Source organism: Melospiza melodia, unplaced genomic scaffold (genome assembly GCF_035770615.1).
Source record: "Melospiza melodia melodia isolate bMelMel2 unplaced genomic scaffold, bMelMel2.pri scaffold_233, whole genome shotgun sequence".
NCBI lineage: Eukaryota > Metazoa > Chordata > Aves > Passeriformes > Passerellidae > Melospiza > Melospiza melodia.
In genome coordinates, this window is record NW_026948560.1 from 89,527 (window position 1) to 112,943 (window position 23,417).

General features: G+C 55.8%; 1 protein-coding gene across 1 annotated transcript in view; it reads left to right on the plus strand.

Annotated features, from left to right (window-relative positions):
- LOC134433667 (spectrin beta chain, non-erythrocytic 4-like) overlaps positions 1 to 23,417 on the plus strand; it is a gene marked incomplete at its 3' end in the record, with an annotated part of 66,793 nt that overhangs the window by 28,808 nt on the left and 14,568 nt on the right. Inside the window, exons 17-24 of the mRNA XM_063182433.1 lie at positions 1,945 to 2,035; positions 10,554 to 10,703; positions 16,673 to 16,939; positions 18,670 to 18,894; positions 19,513 to 19,602; positions 20,671 to 20,949; positions 21,672 to 21,802; positions 21,924 to 22,128. Of these exons, the coding sequence (XP_063038503.1) occupies positions 1,945 to 2,035; positions 10,554 to 10,703; positions 16,673 to 16,939; positions 18,670 to 18,894; positions 19,513 to 19,602; positions 20,671 to 20,949; positions 21,672 to 21,802; positions 21,924 to 22,128 (1,438 nt within the window). The remainder of the gene's footprint in view (positions 1 to 1,944; positions 2,036 to 10,553; positions 10,704 to 16,672; positions 16,940 to 18,669; positions 18,895 to 19,512; positions 19,603 to 20,670; positions 20,950 to 21,671; positions 21,803 to 21,923; positions 22,129 to 23,417) is intronic.

Genomic DNA, 23,417 nt, shown 5'->3' on the forward strand with positions numbered 1-23,417 from the left:
CCCTGGGGCCACCATGGAGACCCCTGGGCCACCAGGGACACCCAGCAGGAGCTCCCAGGAACCCCAAAACTCCATCCAGCACCTCCAACCTCCACCCAGGAACCCAAAATTCCATCCAGGATCCCAAAACTCCTCGCAGGAACCCAAAACATCTCCCAGGAACCCAAAACTCCACCCAGGACCCCAAAATTTGACCCCGAACCCCAAAATTCCACCCAGGACCCCAAAACTCCTCCCAGAACTTCCCAAACTCCACCCAGGACCCATCAAAACCATCCAGGAACCCAAAACATCTCCCAGGACACCAAAACTTCACCCAGGACCCCAAAACTCCACCCAGGACCCCAAAATTCCATCCAGGAACCCCAAAATTCCACCCAGAACTCCAAAATTCCATTCAGGACCACAATGTTTCACCCAGGAACCCAAAACTCCTCCCAGAACCTCAAAACTCCACCCAGGAACCCAAAACTCCACCCAGGACACCAAACTTCACCCAGAACCCCAAAACATCTCCCAGAACCTCCCAAACTCCACCCAGGACCCCAAAATTCCATCCAGGACCCCCAGAACTCCACCCAGGACCCCAAAACTGCACCCAGGACCCCAAAACTGCACCCAGGAACCCAAAATTCCATCCAAGACCCCCAAAATTCCACCCAGGAACCCAAAACTCCACCCAAGAATCCCCCAGAACTCCACCCAGGAACCCAAAATTTGACTCAGGAACCCAAAACATCTCCCAGGACCCCAAAACTCCTCCCAGAACCTCCCAAAACACCACCCAGGACCCACCAGAAGCACCCAGGAACCCAAAACTTCACCCAAGAACCCAAAATTCCATCCCGGAACCCCAAAATTTGACCCAGGACCCCAAAATTTGACCCAGAACCCCAAAATTCCATCCCAGGAACCCAAAACTCCACCCAGAACCCCAAAATTTGACCCCGAACCCCAAAATTCCACCCAGGACCCCCAAAACTCCACCCTGGACACCAAAACTTCACCCAGAACCCCCAAAATTTGACCCCGAACCCCCAAAACTCCACCCAGGACCCCAAAACTCCTCCCAGAACCCCCCAAAACTCCTCCCAGAACCCCCCAAATTTGACCCCGAACCCCCCAAATTTGACCCCGAACCCCCAAAATTTGACCCCGAACCCCCAAAACTCCCCAGGAGCGGGGGCGGGGCGGGATCGGCTGCTGGAGCCCAGGGGGGACCTCGTGCCTCAGTTTCCCCCCTGAGGGGAGGGTCAGGGGTTAATTAAGGGTTAATTAGGGGTTAATTTGGGGTTAATTAAGGGTTGATTAGGGGTTAATTAGGGGTTAATTAAGGGGTTAATTAAGGGGTTAATTAGGGGTTAATTAAGGGTTAATTAAGGGCTAATTAGGGGTTAATTAAGAGTTAATTAAGGGTTAATTAGGGGTTAATTAGGGGTTAATTAAGGGTTAATTAGGGGTAATTAAGGGGTTAATCAGAGGTTAATCAGCGGTTAATTAGGGTTAAGTAAGGGTCCATTAGGGGTTAATTAAGGGTTAATCAGAAGTTAATCAGGGGTTAATTAGCGGTTAATTAAGGGTTAATCAGGGGTTAATTAATGGTTAATTAAGGGTTAATTAAGGGCTAATTAGGGGTTAATTAAGGGTTAATTAAGGGTTAATTTGGGGTTAATTAAGAGTTAATTAAGGGTTAATTAGGGGTTAATTAAGGGTTAATAAGAGCTTAATTAAGGGTTAACCAGGGGTTAACTAAGGGTTAATTAAGGGTCCATTAGGGGTTATTTAGGGGTTAATTAAGGGCTATTTCAGGGTTAATCAGGGGCTAATGAAGGGTTAATGAATGGTTAATTAGGGGTTAATTAAGGGCTATTTCAGGGTTAATCAAGGGTTAATGAATGGTTAATTAGGGGTTAATTAGGTGTTAATTGGTGGTCCCCCCCGCAGGAGCCACCGCCTGCAGCAGCGGGCCCAGGCGTGGGCGCGGCGCCTCCAGGAGCAGCTGCGGCTGCAGAGCTTCCGGCGGGAGTGCCGCCAGGTCAGGGGGCGCTGCCGTGGAAACCGGGACCCCTCCCCAAATCAACCAACCCGGGACCCCCCCCCCAAATCAACCAACCCAGACCCCTCCCCAAATAACCCGGGACCCCTCCTCGCCGCCAGGTCAGGGGGCGTTGCCGTGGAAACCGGGACCCCTCCCCAAAATCAAATCAACCCAGACCCCTCCCCAAATAACCCGGGACCCCTCCCCAAATAAACCGGGACCCCTCCTCAAATCAACCAACCCGGGACCCCTCCCCAAATCAACCCAGACCCCTCCCCAAATCAACCCAGACCCCTCCCCAAATCAACCCAGACCCCTCCTCGCCGCCAGGTCAGGGGGCGTTGCCGTGGAAACCGGGACCCCTCCCCAAATCAACCAACCCGGGACCCCCCCCCAAATAACCCGGGACCCCTCCCCAAATAACCCGGGACCCCTCCTCAAATAACCCGGGACCCCTCCCCAAATCAACCAACCCAGACCCCTCCCCAAATAACCCGGGACCCCTCCCCAAATCAACCAACCCGGGACCCCTCCCCAAATCAAATCAACCCGGGACCCCTCCCCCAAATAACCCGGGACCCCTCCCCAAATCAAATCAACCGGGACCCCTCCCCAAATAACCCGGGACCCCTCCCCAAATAACCCGGGACCCCTCCCCAAATCAAATCAACCCAGACCCCTCCCCAAATAAACCGGGACCCCTCCCCAAATCAACCCAGACCCCTCCCCAAATAACCCGGGACCCCTCCCCAAATCAACCAACCCGGGACCCCTCCCCAAATAACCTGAGACCCCTCCCCAAATCAAATCAACCCAGACCCCTCCCCAAAATCAAATCAACCGAGACCCCTCCCCAAATAACCTGAGACCCCTCCCCAAATCAACCCGAGACCCCTCCCCATCATCTGAGACCCCTCCCCAAATCAACCCAGACCCCTCCCCAAATCAAATCAACCCAGACCCCTCCTCGCCGCCAGGTCAGGCCGGGGAAACCGGGACCCCTCCCCAAATCAACCAACCCGGGACCCCTCCCCAAATCAACCCAGACCCCTCCCCAAATAACCCGGGACCCCTCCCCAAATAACCCGGGACCCCTCCCCAAATAACCCGGGACCCCTCCCCAAATCAACCCAGACACCTCCCCAAATCAAATCAACCGAGACCCCTCCCCAAATAACCCGAGACCCCTCCCCAAAACCCTCCGTGGTGGGCCTGGGTTCTCCTCCCGTTCTCCTCCGGGTTCTCCTCCCGTTCTCCTCCTAGTTCTCCTCCCGGTTCTCCTCCGGGTTCTCCTCCCGGTTCTCCCGGTTCTCCGGGTTCTCCTCCGGGTTCTCCTCCGGGTTCTCCTCCGGGTTCTCCTCCGGGTTCTCCTCCCAGTTCTCCTCCTAGTTCTCCTCCCGGTTCTCCTCCGGGTTCTCCTCCGGGTTCTCCTCCCGGTTCTCCTCCCGGTTCTCCCGGTTCTCCGGGTTCTCCTCCGGGTTCTCCTCCGGGTTCTCCTCCGGGTTCTCCTCCCGGTTCTCCCGGTTCTCCGGGTTCTCCTCCCAGTTCTCCTCCGGGTTCTCCTCCGGGTTCTCCTCTGGGTTCTCCTCCCAGTTCTCCTCCCGGTTCTCCTCTGGGTTCTCCTCCGGGTTCTCCTCCCGGTTCTCCTCCCGGTTCTCCTCCCGGTTCTCCTCCCGGTTCTCCTCCGGGTTCTCCTCCGGGTTCTCCTGGGGGTGGTCAGGCCCCCCCCTTGGTGTCACCTCCTGGTCCATTTGGGCTCCACCTCGGGTCACCGGTGGGGTTTGGGGTGGGTGGGACCTCAAAAATCTCCCCCAGAGTTGGGCCAGGGAGGTCCCCAAGATGCTCCTCAGCATCTCAGGAGGCTTCGCTGGTGGTGGGGTGGGACCTTCTGTGGTCCATGCCAGGAGATGGCTCAGCCCAAAGGTGTCGCCCCATGGGTTTGGGGGTCTCCAAGACCCTCAGGGTTCCTCAAGAGGTTCCTCAGCATCTCAGGAGGCTTCGCTGGTGGTGGGGTGGGACCTGCGTGGTCCATCCCAGGAGATGGCTCAGCCCAAAGGTGTCGCCCCATGGGTTTGGGGGTCCCCAAGACCCTCAGGGTTCCCCAAGATGCTCCTCAGCATCTCAGGAGGCTTCGCTGGTGGTGGGGTGGGACCTGCATGGTCCATGCCAGGAGATCTCTCAGCCCAAAGGTGTCACGCCATGGATTTGGGGTTGGGTTTGGGGGTCTCCAAGACCCTCAGGGTTCCTCAGGATGCTCCTCAGCATCTCAGGAGGCTTCGGTGATGGTCAGGGTGGGACCTGCCTGGTCCCTGCCAGGAGATGGCTCAGCCCAAAGGTGTCGCCCCATGGGTTTGGGGATCTCCAAGACCCTCAGGGTTCCTCAAGAGGTTCCTCAGCATCTCAGGAGGCTTCGCTGGTGGTGGGGTGGGACCTTCTGTGGTCCATGCCAGGAGATGGCTCAGCCCAAAGATTTGGGGTGAATTCGGGGGATTTTGGGGGGATTTTGGGGTGGATTTGGGGTGAATTTAGGGGGATTTGGGGTGGATTTGGGGTCAGTTTTGGGATGGGATTTGGGGTGAATTTTGGGGTGAATTCGGGGTGGATTTGGGGTGAATTTGGGGAATTTTGGGGTGGATTTTGGGGTGAATTTTGGGGTGGATTTGGGGTGAATTCGGGGAATTTTGGGGTGGTCTAGGGACGGATTTGGGGTCAATTTTTGGGTGAATTTGGGGGATTTTGGGGTGAATTCGGAGAATTTTGGGGTGGCTTTGGGGGATTTTGGAGTGATTTTGGGATGGATTTTGGGGTGAATTGAGGGGGATTTGGGGGGGATTTGGGTTCAATTTTGGGGTGAATTTTGGAGTGAATTCGGGGCGGATTTGGGGTGAATTCGGGGGATTTCGGGGTGGATTTTGGGGGGATTGTGGGGTGAATTTTTGGGGTGGATTTTGGAGTGATTTGGGGTGGATTTGGGGTGAATTTAGGGGGATTTGGGGTCAATTTTGGGTGAATTTAGGGGGATTTGGGGTGGATTTGGGATCAGTTTTGGGGTCAATTTTGGAGTGAATTCAGGGCAGATTTGGGGTGAATTCGGGGGATTTTGGGGTGGATTTTGGGGTGATTTTGGGGTGATTTTGGGGGGATTTTGGGGGGATTTTGGGTGGATTTGGGGTGGTTTAGGAGGGATTTTGGAGTGATTTTGGGGTGAATTTTTGGGGTGAATTTTGGGGTGAATTTAGGGGGATTTGGGGTCAATTTTGGGGTGGATTTGGGGTGAATTCGGGGGATTTTGGGGTGGTTTAGGGATGGATTTTGGGGGGATTTTGGGGTGAATTTGGGGTCAATTTTGGGGTGGGATTTGGGGTGATTTCAGGGGATTTGGGGTGAATTTTTGGGGTGATTTTGGGGTGGATTTGGGGTGAATTTTGGGGTCAGTTTTGGGGTGGGATTTGGGGTGGATTTGGGGTCAGTTTTGGGGTAGACTTTGGGGTGAATTTTGGGGTGAATTCGGGGCAGATTTGGGGTGAATTTGGGGAATTTTGGGGTGGTTTTGGGGCATTTTGGGATGGATTTTGGGGTGAATTTAGGGGGATTTGGGGTCAATTTTGGGTGAATTCAGGGCGGATTTGGGGTGAATTCGGGGGATTTTGGGGTGGTTTTGGGGTGGATTTTGGGTGAATTTTGGGGGATTTGGGGTGGATTTGGGGTCAATTTTGGGGGGATTTGGGGTGAATTCGGGGGATTTGGGGTGATTTTGGGGTGAATTTAGGGGGATTTGGGGTCAATTTTGGGGTAGACTTTGGGGTGAATTCAGGGCGGATTTGGGGTGAATTTAGGAGGATTTTGGCTGGTTTAGGGATGGATTTGGGGTCAATTTTGGGGTGGGATTTGGGGTGGATTTTATGGGGATTTTGGGGATGAATTTTGGATGGATTTGGGGTTATTTCGGGGTGGATTTGGGATGAATTTTGTGGGGATTTTGGGTGAATTTTGTAGGGATATTTGGGTTGAATTTGGAGTGAATTTTGGGGTGAATTTGGGATGAATTTGGAGTGAATTTTGGGGTGATTTGGGATGGATTTGGAGTGAATTTTGGGGTGATTTAGGTTGGATTTGGAATGAATTTTGTGGGGATATTTGGGGTGGGTTTTGTAGGGATATTTGGGATGGATTTGGGGGTGAATTTGGGGTGATTCCGTGTGGATTTTGGGGTGATTTGGGGTGGATTTGGGGTGGATTTTGTGGATATTTTGGGTGAATTTTGTGGGGATCGATTTGGGATGGCTTTGGGGGTGATTTTGGGGTGAATTTTGGATGGATTTGGGGTGGATTTTGAGGTGATTAGGATGGATTTGGAGTGAATTTTGTGGGGATATTTGGGGTGGGTTCTGTAGGAATATTTGGGGTGGCTTTGGGGGTGTTTTTGGGGTGATTCCATGCGGATTTTGGGGTGATTTGGGTGGATTTGGGGTGAATTTTGTGTGGGGATATTTGGGGTGGGTTCTGTAGGAATATTTGGGGGTGGCTTTGGGGGTGTTTTTGGGGTGATTCCGTGCGGCTTTTGGGGTGATTTGGGGTGGATTTGGGGCATTCCGGGCTCCGTCGCCGCTTCCCCCGCCGCTGCGGGGATTTTTTGGCCGCATCTCCTCGGGCTCATCCGGCGCTCGCTGCGCTCCGCTCCGCTCCGCCCGGGATTTGCTGCATCACGGCCGGGAGCCGCGGCGGCCTCTTCATCCTCACCCTCCTCATCCTCCTCCTCCTCCTCACCCTCCGCAGCCTCCGCAGCCTTCCTCTCCATCGCCCTCATCCTCATCCTCATCCTCCTGCTCCTTCCTCCTCCATCATCCCCGTCCCCCTCCTCCTCCTCCTCCTCCATCTTCATCCCCCCTCCCCCTCCTCCCCTCCATCCTCATCCTCACCCCCTCCCCCTCCCCTCCATCCTCATCCTCACCCCCTCCCCTCCATCCTCATCCTCACCCCCTCCCCCCACCCTCCCGACCCCGAATCCGCCGCTTTTTGGGGGAAAAGGGGGAGGGGGAGGGGCCGCTCGCGCCCGTTCCCGTTTCGGATTTATTTTGGGAAGGGGGGGAGGGGGCTCGGCTGTTTTTGGGGTTTTTTTGGGATTATTTTGGGGTCTCCTTCTCTATTTTTGGGGTTTTTTTGGGGGTTATGTTAGGGGTCTCCTTCTCTATTTTTGGGTTTTTTTGGGGGTCTCCTTCTCTATTTTTGGGGGTTATTTTAGGGGTCTCCTTCTCTATTTTTGGGATTATTTTTGGGGGTCCTCTCGCCTATTTTTGGATTATTTTGGGGGTCTCCTTCTCTATTTTTGGGATTATTTTGGGGGTTATTTTAGGGGTCCCCTCGCCTATTTTTGGGATTATTTTGGGGGTCTCCTTCTCTATTTTTGGATTATTTTGGGAAGGTCTTCTCACTTATTTTTGGGATTTTTTGAGATTTTTTGGGGGTCTCCTTCTCTATTTTTGGGATTATTTTGGGGGTCCCCTCGCCTGTTTTTGGATTATTTTCGGGGTCTCCTTCTCTATTTTTGGGGGTTATTTTGGGAAGGTCTTCTCACTTATTTTTGGGATTTTTTGAGGTTTTTTTGGGGGTCTCCCTTCTCTATTTTTGGATTATTTTGGGAAGGTCTTCTCACTTATTTTTGGGATTTTTTTGAGATTTTTTGGGGGGTCTCCTTCTCTATTTTTTGGATTTTTGGGGGATTATTTGGGGTCTCCTTCTCTATTTTTGGGATTATTTTTGGGGGTTATTTTAGGGGTCCCCTCGCCTATTTTTGGGATTATTTTGGGGGTCTCCTTCTCTATTTTTGGGATTTTTTTGGGGGTCTCCTTCTCTTTTTTTGGGGGTTATTTTCGGGGTCTCCTTCTGTATTTTTGGGATTATTTTGGGAAGGTCTTCTCACTTATTTTGGGATTTTTTGAGACTTTTTTTGGGGGTCTCCTTCTCTATTTTTGGGATTTTTTGGGGGGGATTATTTTGGGGTCTCCTTCTCTATTTTTGGGGTTTTTTGGGGGGTTATTTTAGGGGTCCCCTCGCCTATTTTTGGGATTATTTTGGGGGTCTCCTTCTCTATTTTTGGGATTTTTTGGGGTCTCCTTCTCTTTTTTTGGGGGTTATTTTCGGGGTCTCCTTCTCTATTTTTGGGATTATTTTGGGAAGGTCTTCTCACTTATTTTTGGGATTTTTTTGAGACTTTTTTGGGGGTCTCCTTCTCTATTTTTGGGATTTTTGGGGGGATTATTTTGGGGTCTCCTTCTCTATTTTTGGGATTATTTTTGGGGGTTATTTTAGGGGTCCACTCGCCTATTTTTGGGATTATTTTGGGGGTCTCCTTCTCTATTTTTGGATTATTTGGGGGGTCTCCTTCTCTATTTTTGGGATTATTTTGGGGGGGTCTCCTCGCTTATTTTTGGGGGTTTTTTGAGTTTTTTTTAGGGGTCCCCTCGCCTGTTTTTGAGATTTTTTTGGAGATTTTTTTGGGGTTCCTCTCACCTATTTCTGGGATTTTTGGGGGGTTATTTTGGGGGTCTCCTTCTCTATTTTGGGATTTTTTGGGAATTATTTTGGGGGTCTCCTTCCCCATTTTTGGGATTATTTTGGGGGTCCCCTCGCCGATTTTTGGGATTTGTTTTTTGGGATTATTTTGGGGTCTCCTTCTCTATTTTTGGGGTCCCCTCAACGATTTTTGGGTTTTTTTGGGGCTCCTCTCCCCTTTTTTATTTATTTAATTTGTTTTAAATCTGGGGGGTTCCTCTCCCCCTTCCCCTCTGCAATTTTTGAGGCAAAAAAGACGAAAACAGAGTGGGGGGAGTTGATTTTTTTTTTTTCTTTTTATAACAATACGAGGGGGCTTCTAATTTATTTTATTTTTTAGGAAAAAAAAAAAGTGGGATTTCTCCTGATTTTATTTTTTTGGATTTCTCCTGATTTTATTTTTTTGGGGAGGGGAAAAAGAGGGGAAGCAACTCCCGATTTTTTAGGGGGGAATATTTAGTTATTTTTAAGAGAAAAAGAGAATTCGTCTGATTTTATTTGTTTTTTTTTTGGAGGGGGGGAATTTATTTAGATTATTTTAAGAAAGAGAGGCCCCTGAATTATTCTTTTTTGGAGGGGGGAGAATTAATTTAGATTTCTTTTAGGAATAAAAGAACAGGCCCCTGAATTATTTTTTGGAGAGGGGAGAATTTATTTCGATTTTTGTTTTTTTTAAGAAAAAAAATGAGCAATTTTTTTGGGGGGGAAGAATTTATTTAGATTTATTTTAAGAATAAAAGAGGAGACCCCTGAATTTATTTTTTGTTTGAGGGGGAATTTATTTCGATTATTTTAGGAGAAAAGAGACCCCTGAATTATTTTTTTTTAGCGGGGGGGAATATTTTGATTTTTTTAATAGAAAAAAACAGGAGACCCCTGAATTCTTATTTTTAGGGGGGGGAATATAATATTTTGATTTTATTTTTTAAGAGGAAGCTCCTCCCGATTTTTTTTTTTGGTGGGGGGGAATATTTTGATTTTTTTAATAGAAAAAAAGAGGAGACCCCTGAATTATTTTTTAGGGGGGAAAATTTTTTTTTTATTATTTTTTTTTAACAGGAAGCTCCTCCCGATTTTTTTTTTTTTTGAGGGGGGGTGGAATTTATTTAGATTTTTTTTTTTTAAGACTAAAAGAGAAGACCCCTGAAATATTATTTTTTTAAGGGCGAGAATATTTCGATTTTTTTTTTTTAAGACTAAAAGAGGAAAACCCCTGAAATATTATTTTTTTTTAAGGTCGAGAATATTTTGATTTTTTTTTTTTTTTTTTTAAAGAAGAAGCTCCTCCCGATATATATATATATATATATATAATATTTAGATTTTTTTTTTTAAGACTAAAAGAGGAGATCCGTAAAATATTACTTTTTTTAAGGGCGAGAATATTTCGATTTATTTTTTTTTAAAGAAGAAGCTCCTCCCGATATATATATATATATATATATATATATATATATATATATATATATATATATATATATATATATATATATAATATTTAGATGTTTTTTTCTTTTAAGACTAAAAGAGGAGACCCCTGAAATATTATTTTTAAGAAGAAGCTCCTCCCGATATATATATATATATTTTTTTTGGGTGGTTTTAAGAAGAAAAGAGGAGACCCCTGAAATATTATTTTTTTTAAGGGCGAGAATATTTTGATTATTTTTTTTTTTAAAGAAGAACCTCCTCCCCATATATATATATATATATATTTTTTTTAAAGAAGAAGCTCCTCCCGATATATATATATATATATATATTTTTTTTTTTTTTTTTTTTTTTTTTAAAGAAGAAGCTCCTCCCGATATATATAGATATAGATATATATATATATATATTTTTTTTTTTTTGGGCGGGATTTTTTTTTTTTTCTTTTGAATTTTTTATTTCTCGGGGGTCACCAAGGGGGGGTCCCCCCCCCTCTCCATCCCCCCCCCCCACGGTGGCGCTCCCCCCGCAGTTGGATGCGTGGGCCCGCGAGAAGGCGCTGATGGCCGCGGACCCCACGCGGGACCCCCCCCCGCGGGCGCCCCCCAAGCCGTGGCTGCAGCACCCGGCGTTCCTGGCCGAGCTGGCGCAGAACCGCGAGTGGCTCCAGAGGATCGAGAAGGTTCCATTGCACTGGGGGGGGAGGGGAGGGGAGGGGAGCGGGGGGGGAGGGGGAGGGGGGTGGGTGATGCTGGCGCGCTGCCCCGCCCCCATTCCTGCACGCCCCGCCCCCTTCCTGCACGACCCGCGCTCTTCCTGCAAGCCCCGCCCTCTTTCTGCAAGCCCCGCCCCTTCCTGCACTCCCCGCGCTCCTCCTGCAAGCCCCGCCCCCCTCCTGCACGCCCCGCCCCCCTCCTGCACGCCCCGCCCCCTTCCCGCAAGCCCCGCCCTCCTCCTGCAAGCCCCGCCCTCCTCCTGCAAGCCCCGCCCTCCTCCTGCAAGCCCCGCCCTCTTTCTGCAAGCCCCGCCCCCTTCCTGCAAGCCCCGCCCCCTCCTGCAAGCCCCGCCCCCCACGCGCGCGTCCCGCCCCCTCCCGACCCCCCCCCCCCCCCCTAAATTTTGGTTGCGTCCGGTCGGCGCTGCGGTCACCAAGGGGTGTCACCCCCCCACCCCCCCCCCCCCCCCCCCCCCGCGATCAGCCACAAGTGGTGTCGCCTTCCCCTCGTGTCACCCCCCCCCCCCTTGTGTGTCACCCACACTCGTGTGTCACCTCCTCGTGTCACTCCCCGCCATGTGTCACCTCCTCGTGTCACCCCCACCCCCGTGTGTCACCCACACTCGTGTGTCACCTCCCCCCCCTTGTGTGTCACCCCCCCCGTGTGTCACCTCCTCGTGTCACCCCCACCCCCGTGTCCCCCCGTGTGTCACTCCCACTCGTGTCACCCCCCGTGTGTCACCTCCTCGTGTCACCTCCCCCGTGTGTCACCTCCTCGTGTCACCCCCACCCCCGTGTCCCCCCCGTGTGTCACCTCCTCATGTCATCCCCCCGTGTGTCACTCCCACTCGTGTCACCCCCCTGTGTGTCCCCCGTGTGTGTCACCCCCACTCGTGTGTCTTCCAAGTGTCCCCAACCTGTGTCACCCCCCCCCGTGTCCCTCGTGTGTGTCACTCCCACGCGTGTCACCCCCCCCCCGTGTGTGTCACCCCCACTCGTGTGTCCTCCAAGTGTCCCCAACCCGTGACCTGTGTCACCTCCCCCGTGTGTCACCCCCCGCCCCCCCCGTGTCCCCCGTGTGTGTCACCCCCACTCGTGTCACTCCCGCCGAGTGTCCCCAAGCCCTGTCACCCCCTCCTGTGTGTCCCCTCCTCGTGTCACCTCCCCCATGTCACCCCCAGTGGTGTCCCCTGTGTGTCACTCCCCTGTGTCCCCTCCCCGTGTCACCTCCCCTGTGCCATCCCCCGTGGTGTCCCCCACCTGTGTCACCCACCTGTGTCACCCCCCCCCGTGTCACCTCCCCTGTGCCATCCCCTGTGTGTCCCCCCCCATGTCCCCTCCCCGTGTCACCTGCTCTGTGTCACCTCCCCCTTGTCACGTCCCCCCCGTGTGTCCCCACCACCCCGTGTCACCCCCCTGTGGTGTCCCCTGTGTGTCACCCACCTGTGTCACCCCCCTGTGGTGTCCCCTGTGTGTCACCCACCCGTGTCACCCACCTGTGTCACCCACCTGTGTCACCTGCTGTGTGTCACTCCTCTGTGCCATCCCCCCGTGTGTCCCCAACCTGTGTCACCCCCTGTGTGTCACCCACCTGTGTCACCCACCTGTGTCACCTGCCCCGTGTCACCCCCCTGTGCCATCCCCCGTGTGTCACCTCCCCCCGTGTCACCCCCTGTGTGTCCCCTGTGTGTCCCCTCCCCCTCACTGTCCCCCCCCTGTGCTGTCCCCTCCCATCCCCCCCGTGGTGGCCGCCCCGAAACGTCCCCAGGGTCCCCTCAGTGTCCCCCCCACCACCCCAATCCCCCGTGATCACTTTTGGGGTCCCACCTTGACCCCATAACCCCCATGAGAAGATGAGGAGCTCCCCCAACGTCTCCCATCATCAATTTTGGGGTCCCACCTCACCCCAAACCCCACCCCAGAACGTGAGGAGCTCCCCCAACATCTCCCATGATCGGTTTTGGGGTCCCACCTTGATTCCAAAACCCTCCCTTGACCCCGTAACCCCCATGAGAAGATGAGGAGCTGCCCAACATCTCCCGTGATCAATTTTGGGGTCCCACCTCACCCCAAACCCCACCCCAGAACGTGAGGAGCTCCCCCAACATCTCCCATGGTCAATTTTGGGGTCCCACCTCACCCCAAACCCCCATGAGAAGATGAGGAGCTGCCCCAACATCTCCCATCATCAATTTTGGGGTCCCACCTCACCCCAAACCCCACCCCAGAACGTGAGGAGCTCTCCCAGCATCTCCATGGTCAATTTTGGGGTCCCACCTTGATTCCAAAACCCTCCCTTGACCCCGTAACGCCCATGAGAAGATGAGGAGCTGCCCCAACATCTCCCCAACCATTTGTGATGAATTTTGGGTTCCCACCTTGCCCTAAACCCCACCCGAGAAGATGTGGAGCAGCTCCAACATCTCCCCAACCCCTCGAGATCAATTCTGGGGTCCCACCTTGGCCCCCAAACCACCCTAGAACGTGAGGAGCTCCCCCAACCTCTCCCCAGCCCCTCGAGATGAATTTTGAGGTCCCACCTTGCTCCTAAACCCCATCTTGACCCCAAACCCCATGCCAGGAAGAAGAGGGTTTACCCAAACATCTCCCCAACCATTTGTGATGAATTTTGGGGTCCCACCTCACCCCAACCCCACCCTAGAACATGAGGAGCTCCCCCAACATCTCCCCAACCCCTCTTGATGAATTTTGGGGTCCCACCTTGCCCCCAAACCCCTCTCCAGAAGGTGAGGAACTGCCCCAACATCTCCCCAACACCTCGAGATCAATGTTGGGGTCCCACCTCACCCCAGAAGTTGAGGAACTCCCCCAAAATCTCCCCAAACATTTGTGATGAATTTTGGGGTCCCACCTCACCCCAAACCCCACCACAGAACATGAAAAGCTCCTCCAGCATCTCCCCAACCCCTCAAGATCAATTTTGGGGTCCCACCTCACCCCAACCCCACCCCAGAAGTTGAGGAGCTGCCCCAACATCTCCCCAACCATTTGTGATGAATTTGGGGTCCCACCTCACCCCAACCCATCCCCAGAAGTTGAGGAGTTGCCCCAACCTCTCCCCAACCATTTGTGATCAATTTTGGGGTCCCACATCACCCCAGAAGTTGAGGAGCTCTCCCAACATCTCCCCAACCACTTGTGATGAATTTTGGGGTCCCACCTTGCTCCCCACCACCCCAACCCCTGGAGATCAGTTTTGGGGTCCCCCCTTGCTCACCCCATCCCCACCTCCAGGAGGGCGAGGAGCTCCCCAACATCTCCCCAACCCCTCATGATGAATTTTGAGGTTCCCACCTCCCCCCAAACCCCATCCCAGGAAGGAGAGGAGCTCTCCCAACATCTCCCCAACCATTTGTGATGAATTTTGGGGTCCCACCTTGCTCCCCACCACCTCAACCCTCGAGATCAGTTTTGGGGTCCCCCCTTGCTCACCCCATCCCCACCTCCAGGAGGGCGAGGAGCTCTCCCAACATCTCCCCAACCCCTCGAGATCAATTTTGGAGTCCCACCTCACCCCAAACCCCACCATAGAACATGAAAAGCTCCTCCAGCATCTCCCAGCCCCTCGAGATGAATTTGGGGTCCCACCTCACCCCAAGCCTGTCCCCCAGGAGGGCGAGGAGCTCCCCCAACATCTCCCCAAACATTTGTGATGAATTTTGGGGTCCCACCTTGCTCCCCACCACCCCAACCCCTGGAGATCAATGTTGGGGTCTCACCTCACCCCAACCCCACCCCAGAACAGGAGGAGCTGCCCCAACATCTCCCATGATCGGTTTTGGGGTCCCACCTTGCTCCCCCATCACCCCAACCCCTCGTGGTCAATTTTGGGGTCCCACCTTGACCCCGTAACCCCCATGAGAAGTTGAGGAGCTCTCCCAACATCTCCCCAACCACTTGTGATGAATTTTGGGGTCCCACCTTGCTCCCCACCACCCCCACCCCTCGAGATCGGTTTTGGGGTCCCCCCTTGCTCACCCCATCCCCACCTCCAGGAGGGCGAGGAGCTCTCCCAACATCTCCCCAACCCCTCATGATGAATTTTGGGGTCCCACCTCACCCCAACCCCAGCCCAGAAGTTGAGGAGCTGCCCCAACATCTCCCCAACCCCTCTGGATGAATTTTGGGGTCCCACCTTGCCATAAACCCCCCCCCGAGACAGTGTGGAGCAGCTCCAACATCTCCCCAACCCCTCAAGATCAATTCTGGGGTCCCACCTTGGCCCCCAAACCACCCCAGAATGTGAGGAGCTCCCCCAACCTCTCCCCAGCCCCTCGAGATGAATTTTGGGGTCCCACCTCACCCCAAGCCTGTCCCCAGGAGGGCGAGGAGCTCCCCAACATCTCCCCAACCATTTGTGATGAATTTTGGGGTCCCACCTTGCTCCCCACCACCTCAACCCTCGAGATCAATGTTGGGGTCCCACCTCACCCCAAGCCCGCCTTTAGGAAGGCGAGGAGCTCTCCCAACATCTCCCCAAACATTTGTGATGAATTTTGGGGTCCCACCTCACCCCAAACCCCACCACAGAACATGAAAAGCTCCTCCAGCATCTCCCCAACCCCTCAAGATCAATTTTGGGGTCCCACCTCACCCCAACCCATCCCCAGAAGTTGAGGAGTTGCCCCAACATCTCCCCAACCATTTGTGATCAATTTTGGGGTCCCACATCACCCCAGAAGTTGAGGAGCTCTCCCAACATCTCCCCAACCACTTGTGATGAATTTTGGGGTCCCACCTTGCTCCCCACCACCCCCACCCCTCGAGATCAATGTTGGGGTCCCACCTCACCCCAACCCCACCCCAGAACAGGAGGAGCTGCCCCAACATCTGCCATGATCGGTTTTGGGGTCCCACCTTGCTCCCCCATCACCCCAACCCCTCGTGGTCAATATTTTGGGGGTCCCACCTTGACCCCTTAACCCCCATGAGAAGTTGAGGAGCTCTCCCAACATCTCCCCAACCACTTGTGATGAATTTTGGGTCCCACCTTGCTCCCCAGCACCTCAACCCCTGGAGATCAATTTTGAGGTCCCACCTCACCCCATCCCCATCTCCAGGAGGGAGAGGAGCTCTCCCAACATCTCCCCAACCATTTGTGGTGAATTTTGGGGTCCCACCTTGCTCCCCACCACCTCAACCCCTGGAGATCAGTTTTGGGGTCCCACCTTGCCCTAAACCCCACCCGAGAAGGTGTGGAGCAGCTCCAACCTCTCCCCAACCCCTGGAGATCGGTTTTTGGGGTCCCACCTCACCCCATCCCCACCTCCAGAAAGGCGAGGAGCTCTCCCAACATCTCCCCAACCATTTGTGATGAATTTTGGGGTCCCACCTTGCTCGCCACCACCTCAACCCTCGACAGTTTTGGGGTCCCCCCTTGCTCACCCCATGCCCATCTCCAGGAGGGCGAGGAGCTCCCCCAACCTCTCCCCAGCCCCTCGAGATCAATGTTGGGGTCCCACCTCACCCCAAACCCCACCATAGAACATGAAGAGCTCCTCCAGCATCTCCCCAGCCCCTCGAGATCAATGTTGGGGTCCCACCTCACCCCAAGCCCACCTCCAGGAGGGGGAGGAGCTGCCCCAACATCTCCCCAACCATTTGTGATGAATTTTGGGGTCCCACCTTGCTCGCCACCACCTCAACCCCTGGAGATCGGTTTTGGGGTCCCACCTCACCTCATCCCCATCTCCAGGAGGGCGAGGAGCTCTCCCAACATCTCCCCAACCATTTGTGGTGAATTTTGGCGTCCCACCTTGCTCCCCACCACCCCAACCCCTGGAGATCAGTTTTGGGGTCCCACCTTGCCCTAAACCCCACCCGAGAAGGTGTGGAGCAGCTCCAACCTCTCCCCAACCCCCGGAGATCGGTTTTGGGGTCCCCCCGTGCTCACCCCATGCCCGTCTCCCCCGCAGGAGGGCGAGGAGCTGGTGCAGGCCAAGCCGGAGCTGAGCGGGGCCGTGCGGCGGCAGCTGGAGGAGCTGCGGCGCTGCTGGCAGGAGCTGGAGAGCTCCAGCCAGGCGCGGAGCCGGCGCTTGGCCGAGGCGGCGGCCGCAGAGCGCCTGGCGCGGAGCTTCGCCGACGTGGAGGCGCGGCTGGGCCGGCTCGAGGAGCAGCTCGAGAGCGTCGGCGGCGGCGGCTCCGACCTGCGCAGCGTCAGCCGGCAGCTCCACCGGCTGCAGGTGCGTGGGGACAGACAGACAGCAGGGATGGGGACAGACGGACAGCAGGGATGGGGACAGTTGGACATGGGGACAGATGGACATGGGGACAGATGGACATGGGGACAGCAGGGATGGGGACAGATGGACATGGGGACAGCAGGGGACAGCAGGCTGTGGCAGCTCCGACCTGCGCAGTGTCAGCCGGCAGCTCCACCGGCTGCAGGTGCGTGGGGACAGACGGACAGCAGGGATGGGGACAGATGGACATGGGGACAGCAGGATGTGGGGACAGCAGGCAGTGGCAGCTCCGACCTGCGCAGCGTCAGCCGGCAGCTCCACCGGCTGCAGGTGCGTGGGGACAGCAGGGATGGGGACAGATGGACATGGGGACAGATGGACAGCAAGGATGGGGACAGACGGACAGCAGGGATGGGGACAGATGGGGACAGATGGACATAGGGACAGCAGGGATGGGGACAGATGGACATGGGGACAGCAGGGATGAGGACAGATGGACATGGGGACAGATGGACATGGGGACAGCAGGACATGGGGACAGCAGGGATGGGGACAGATGGACATGGGGATAGATGGACATGGGGACAGTTGGACTTGGGGACAGCAGGGATGGGGACAGATGGACATGGGGACAGATGGACGTGGGGACAGCAGGGATGGGGACAGCTGGACATGGGGGGATACCAGACCCTGGGGGGACACCGGGCCTTGGGTGGATTTTGGGTGGTGTTGGGACACCAGGCTATGGAGGGACACCAGGTTATGGTGGGCACCACATTATGACGAACACCATGGTTTTGGGGGTGACGCCAGATTATGGTGGACACCAAGTTATAGAGGACAGCACTTCATGGAGGGGTGACACTAGATTATGGTGGACACCAGATTGTGGGGGTGACACCACATTATGGGGGGTGACATCACGTTATGGTGGACACCAGATTGTGGTGGACACCACATTATGGAGGGGGGACACCAAGGTATGGTGGACACCCCATTAGGAGGAACACCATGTTATGGGGGTGACACCACGTTATGGAGGCTGACATCAGGTTATGGTGGGCACCACATTATGAGGGACACCAAATTATGGGGGTGACACCAGGTTGTGGTGGACACCAAGTTATGGGAGGTGCCACCAGGTTATGGTGGACACCACATTACGAGGGACACCATGTTATGGAGGCTGACATCAGGTTATGGTGGACACCAAATTATGGGAGGTGACACCAAGTTATGGTGGATACCACATTATGGGGGGTGACACCAGGTTATGATGGACACCACATTATGAGGGACACCACATTTTGGGGGATGACACCAGATTATGGTGGACACCAGATTGTGGTGGACACCAAATTATGGGGGGTGCCGCCGTGTCATTGGGGGTGACACCAGGTTATGGTGGACACCACATTATGGGGGTGACACCATGTTATGGAGGCTGACATCAGGTTATGGTGGACACCACATTACGAGGGACACCACGTTATGGAGGCTGACATCAGGTTATGGTGGACACCAGATTGTGGTGGACACCACATTATGGGAGGTGCCACCAGCTTATGGTGGGCACCAAGTTCTAGGGGGTGCCACCAGCTTATGGTGCACACCAAATTACGAGGCCACCACACTTTGGGGCCGGGACGTTTTTTGGGAGGAGCTCTGGGCGCCGTCGGTCCCACCCCGGCCCCGGTGGCCTCCACGCGCGGTGTCCCCGTGTCGCGCAGGCCATGGAGTCGCAGGTGGAGCAGTGGTCGCAGGAGGTGGGCGAGCTGCAGGCGCAGGCGGCGGCGCTGCCGGCGCAGGCGGCCGGGCGCGAGGCCGTGGGCGAGCGGCAGAGCGCGGTGGGGACGCGCATCGTGCGCCTCATCGAGCCCCTCAAGGAGCGCCGCAGGATCCTGCTGGCCTCCAAGGAGGTCCACCAGGTCAGCCACGAGCTGGAGGACGAGGTGGTGAGTATGGTGGGGTGGGGCGGGGTGGGGTGGAGGTGAATGGGGTGGAGATGGAGGTGGGATAGGTGGAGATGATGGAGATGGGATGGAGATGATGGAGATGGAATGAAGTTATAGGTGAATGGGGTGGAGATGGGATGGAGATAGGATGGAGATGGAGATGATGAAGATGGGATGGAGATGAGATGGAGATGGAGATGGAGATGATGAAGATGGGATGGAGATGAAGATGGATGGGGGTGGAGATGGGATGGAGATGGAGATGGAGATGGAGATGGAGATGGGATGGAGATGGATTGGGATGCAGATGATGGAGATGAAGAAGGCATGAAGATGGAGGAGATTGGATGGAGATGGGATGGAGTTCAAGATGAATGGGGGGAGATGGAGATGGGATGGAGATGAAGATGGATGGGGGTGGAGATGGGATGGAGATGGAGATGGGATGGAGATGGAGATGGATTGGGATGGAGATGGGATAGAGATGGAGATGATGGAGATGGAGATGGGTTGAAGATGAGATGAATATGGGGACGGGACGGAGGTGAACACGGAAATGGGGATGGGGTGGGGTGGGATGTGGGACAGCGATGACACCGAGCTCCACCCCTGTCCCAGATGTGGGTCCAGGACCGCCTGCCCTTGGCCATGCTCAAGGACCTCGGCACCAACCTCCAGACCGTCCAGCAGTTCATCAAGAAGAACCAGGTCAGCGGCCGCGCGGCGTCTGGGGTCGTGGTGGGACCCCAAAATCCACCACGAGATGTTGGGGAGGTGTTGGGTCAGCTCCTCACCCTCTGGGGAGAGGTTTGGGGGCCAAGGTGGGACCCCAAAATTCACCACCAGGGGTTAGGGTGGTGGGGAGATGTTGGGGCAGCTCCTCATCCTCTCCTTGGGGTTCTGGGGTCAAGGGTGGGTTTGGGGGCAAGGTGGGACCCCAAAATTGACCATGGGGAGATGTTGGGGCAGCTCCTCACCTTCTTGGGTGGGGTTTGGGGGCAAGGTGGGACCCCAGAATTAATCATGAAGGGTTGGTGTGGTGAGGAACAAGGTGGGACCCCAAAACTGATCATGGTGAGGTGTTGGGGCAGTTCCTCACCTTCTGGGGAGGGGTTTGGGGGCCAAGGTGGGACCCCAAAATTCACCATGAGGGGTTGGAGGGGTGGGGAGCAAGGTGGGACCCCAAAACTGATCATGGGGAGATATTGGGGCAGCTCCTCACATTTTTGGGTGGAGTTTGGGGGCCAAGGTGGGACCCCAAAATTCACCACGAGGGGTTGTGGTGGTGAGGAACAAGGTGGGACCCAAAACTGATCATGGGGAGATGTTGGGGCAGCTCCTCACCTTCTGGGGAGGGGTTTGGGGCCCAAGGTGGGACCCCAAAACTGATCATGGGGAGATGTTGGGGCAGCTCCTCACATTTTTGGGTGGAGTTTGGGGGCCAAGGTGGGACCCCAAAATTCACCACGAGGGGTTGGGGTGGTGAGGAACAAGGTGGGACCCCAAAGTTCACCACGAGGGGTTGTGGTGGTGAGGAACAAGGTGGGACCCCAAAACTGATCATGGGGAGATGTTGGGGCAGCTCCTCACCTTCTGGGGAGGGGTTTGGGGCCCAAGGTGGGACCCCAAAACTGATCATGGGGAGATGTTGGGGCAGCTCCTCACATTTTTGGGTGGAGTTTGGGGGACCAAGGTGGGACCATCCACCATCCTGGTGCTCCTGGAGCTGGAGAGTCCCCACCCCACGCTGAGCCCTCCGTCCCACGGCACCCTCAGAACCTGCGCCGGGAGATCCAGGTGCACCGGCCGCGCGTGGACGAGGTGCTGGAGCGCGCGGCCGCCGTGGCGTCCATCAAGAGCCCCGAGGCCGAGGGCGTGCGGGCGCTGCTGGAGCGGCTGGGCGCGCTCTGGGCCGAGCTGCAGGAGCAGACGGAGCGGCGGCAGCAGGCGCTGGACGCCTCCTTCCAGCTGGAGCAGTACTACTTCGACGTGGCCGAGGTGGAGTCGTGGCTGGGCGAGCAGGAGCTGCTGCTGATGAACGAGGAGAAGGGAAAGGTGGCGCTCGGGGCGGGGCGGCGGCGGCGGTTGGGTCAGCGTGGTTGGGTTGGGTGAATGGGATGGGTTGGGTAAACTGGATGGGTTGGGGTGGTTGGGTTGGGTTGGTTTAATTGGGTGGTTGGGTTGTGTTGGTTGGGTTGGGTTGGGTTTGGTTGGTTGGGTTGTGTTGGTTGGATTGGGTTGGTTGGGTTGGGTTGGTTGGGTTGGGTTGGTTGGGTTGGTTGGGTTTGGTTGGGTTGGTTTAATTGGGTGGTTGGGTTGGGTTGGGTTGTGTTGGTTGGGTTGTGTTGGGTAGGGTTGTGTTGGTTGGGTTGTGTTGGGTTGGGTTGTGTTGGTTGGGTTGGTTGGGTTGGTTGGGTTGGGTTGGGTTGGTTTGGTTGGGTTGGGTTGGGTTGAGTGCCTTGCTTGGTTGGGGTTGGCTCTGTTGGGTTGGGTTGGGTTCTTGGGTTGGTTGGGTTGGGTTTCACTGACTCTGTTGGCTTGGGTGGTTGGGTTGGTTGGGTTGGTTGGGTTGGGTTTCACTGACTCTGTTGGGTTGGTTGGGTTGGTTTGGTTGGGTTGGGTTGGTTGGGTTGGTTTGGTTGGGTTGGCTTGGTTGGTTGGTTGGTTTGGTTGGTTGGTTGGGTTGGCTTGGTTTGGTTGGGTTGGTTGCACCAATTGAGTTGTGTCCCACCAATCGCTGCTGCCAACCCCCAACCCCACCATCCCCCCGCCCGCAGGACGAGCAGAGCACCCTGCAGCTCCTCAAGAAGCATCTCCTCACCGAGCAAACCATCGAGAACTACGAGGAGACCATCGCCCAGCTCTCCCGCCAGTGCCGCGCCCTCCTCGAGCTCGGCCACCCCCAGAGGTCCGCCCACGCCCCGCCCGCGCCCCGCCCGCGCCCCGCCCGCGCCCCGCCCGCGCCCCGCCCGCCCCGGGCGCCCCCGGGCACCCAGCGGGGCTGACGGCGCCGTGGTGTCCTTGCGCAGCGAACAGGTCAGCAGGCGGCAGTCGCAGGTTGACCGGCTGTACGTGTCTCTGAAGGACCTGGTGGAGGAGCGCAAGGTCAAGCTGGAGCAGCAGTACTGGCTCTACCAGCTCAACCGCGAGGTGGACGAGCTGGAGCACTGGATCGCCGAGAAGGAGGTGGTGGCCGGCTCGCCCGAGCTGGGGCAGGACTTCGAGCACGTCACGGTGAGGGCGGCACGGGGCTGGTGGGCGCGGCCGCGGCCGGGGTGGGGTGGCTTCGGTGCCGTGGGTGAGGTGGGGTGGAGAAGTTGGTGGGGTGGAGAAGTTGGTGGGGTGGAGAAGTTGGTGGGGTGGAGAAGTTGGTGGTGGAGAAGTTGGTGGTGGCTCGTGGTGCTGTCGTGAGGGGTCTGGGGGCCTTTGCTGAGCTCTGGCAGGGGCCCTGGCATCTTCCTGGTGGTCCTGGCACCATCCTAGAGGTCCTGACCATCTCCTCTGTCCCCTGGTGGTCCTGGCACCCTTCTGGTGGTCCTGGCACCATCCTAGAGGTCCTGACCATCTCCTCTGTCCCCTGGTGGTCCTGGCACCCTTCTGGTGGTCCTGGCACCGTCCTAGTGGTCCTGGCACCATCCTGGTGGTCCTGGCACCATCCTAGTGGTCCTGGCACCATCCTGGTGGTCCTGGCACCATCCTGGTGGTCCTGGCACCATCCTAGTGGTCCTGGCACCATCCTGGTGGTCCTGGCACCATCCTGGTGGTCCTGGCACCTTTCTGGTGGTCCTGGCACCATCCTGGTGGTCCTGGCCATCCCCTCTGCCCCTGGATGAGGGTCCTGGCAGATTCCAGGGGTCCTGGCACCATCCTGGTCCTGGCCACCCCCTCCATTCCCTGGCTGGGGGTCCTGCCACCATCCCTACCCCATCCTGGTGGTCCTGGCACCTTCCTGGTGGTCCTGGCCCCACCCTGGTGGTCCTGTCCATCTCCTCTGCCCCTGTCTGGAGGTCCTACTCCACCCCACCCCACCCTGGTGGTCCTGGTACCATCCCCACCGCACCCTGGTGGTCCTGGCCCCACCCTGGTGGTCCTGGCACCATCCTGGCCCCATCCTGGTGGTCCTGGCCATCTCCTCCATCCCCTGTCTGGAGGTCCTTCCCCCATCCCCACCCCACCCTGGTGGTCCTGGCACCATCCTGGTCCTGGCCATCTCCACTGCCCCCTGTCTGGAGGTCCTACCCCCATCCCCACCCCACCCTGGTGGTCCTGGTACCATCCCCACCCCACCCTGGTGGTCCTGGCCATCTCCTCCATCTCCTGTCTGGAGGTCCTTCCCCCATCCCCACCCCACCCTGGTGGTCCTGGCACCTTCCTGGTGGTCCTGGCACCATCCCTGCCCCATCCTGGTGGTCCTGGCCCCACCCTGGTGGTCCTGGCACCATCCTGGCCCCACCCTGGTGGTCCTGTCCATTCCCTCTGCCCCTGTCTGGAGGTCCTACCCCCACCCCACCCCACCCTGGTGG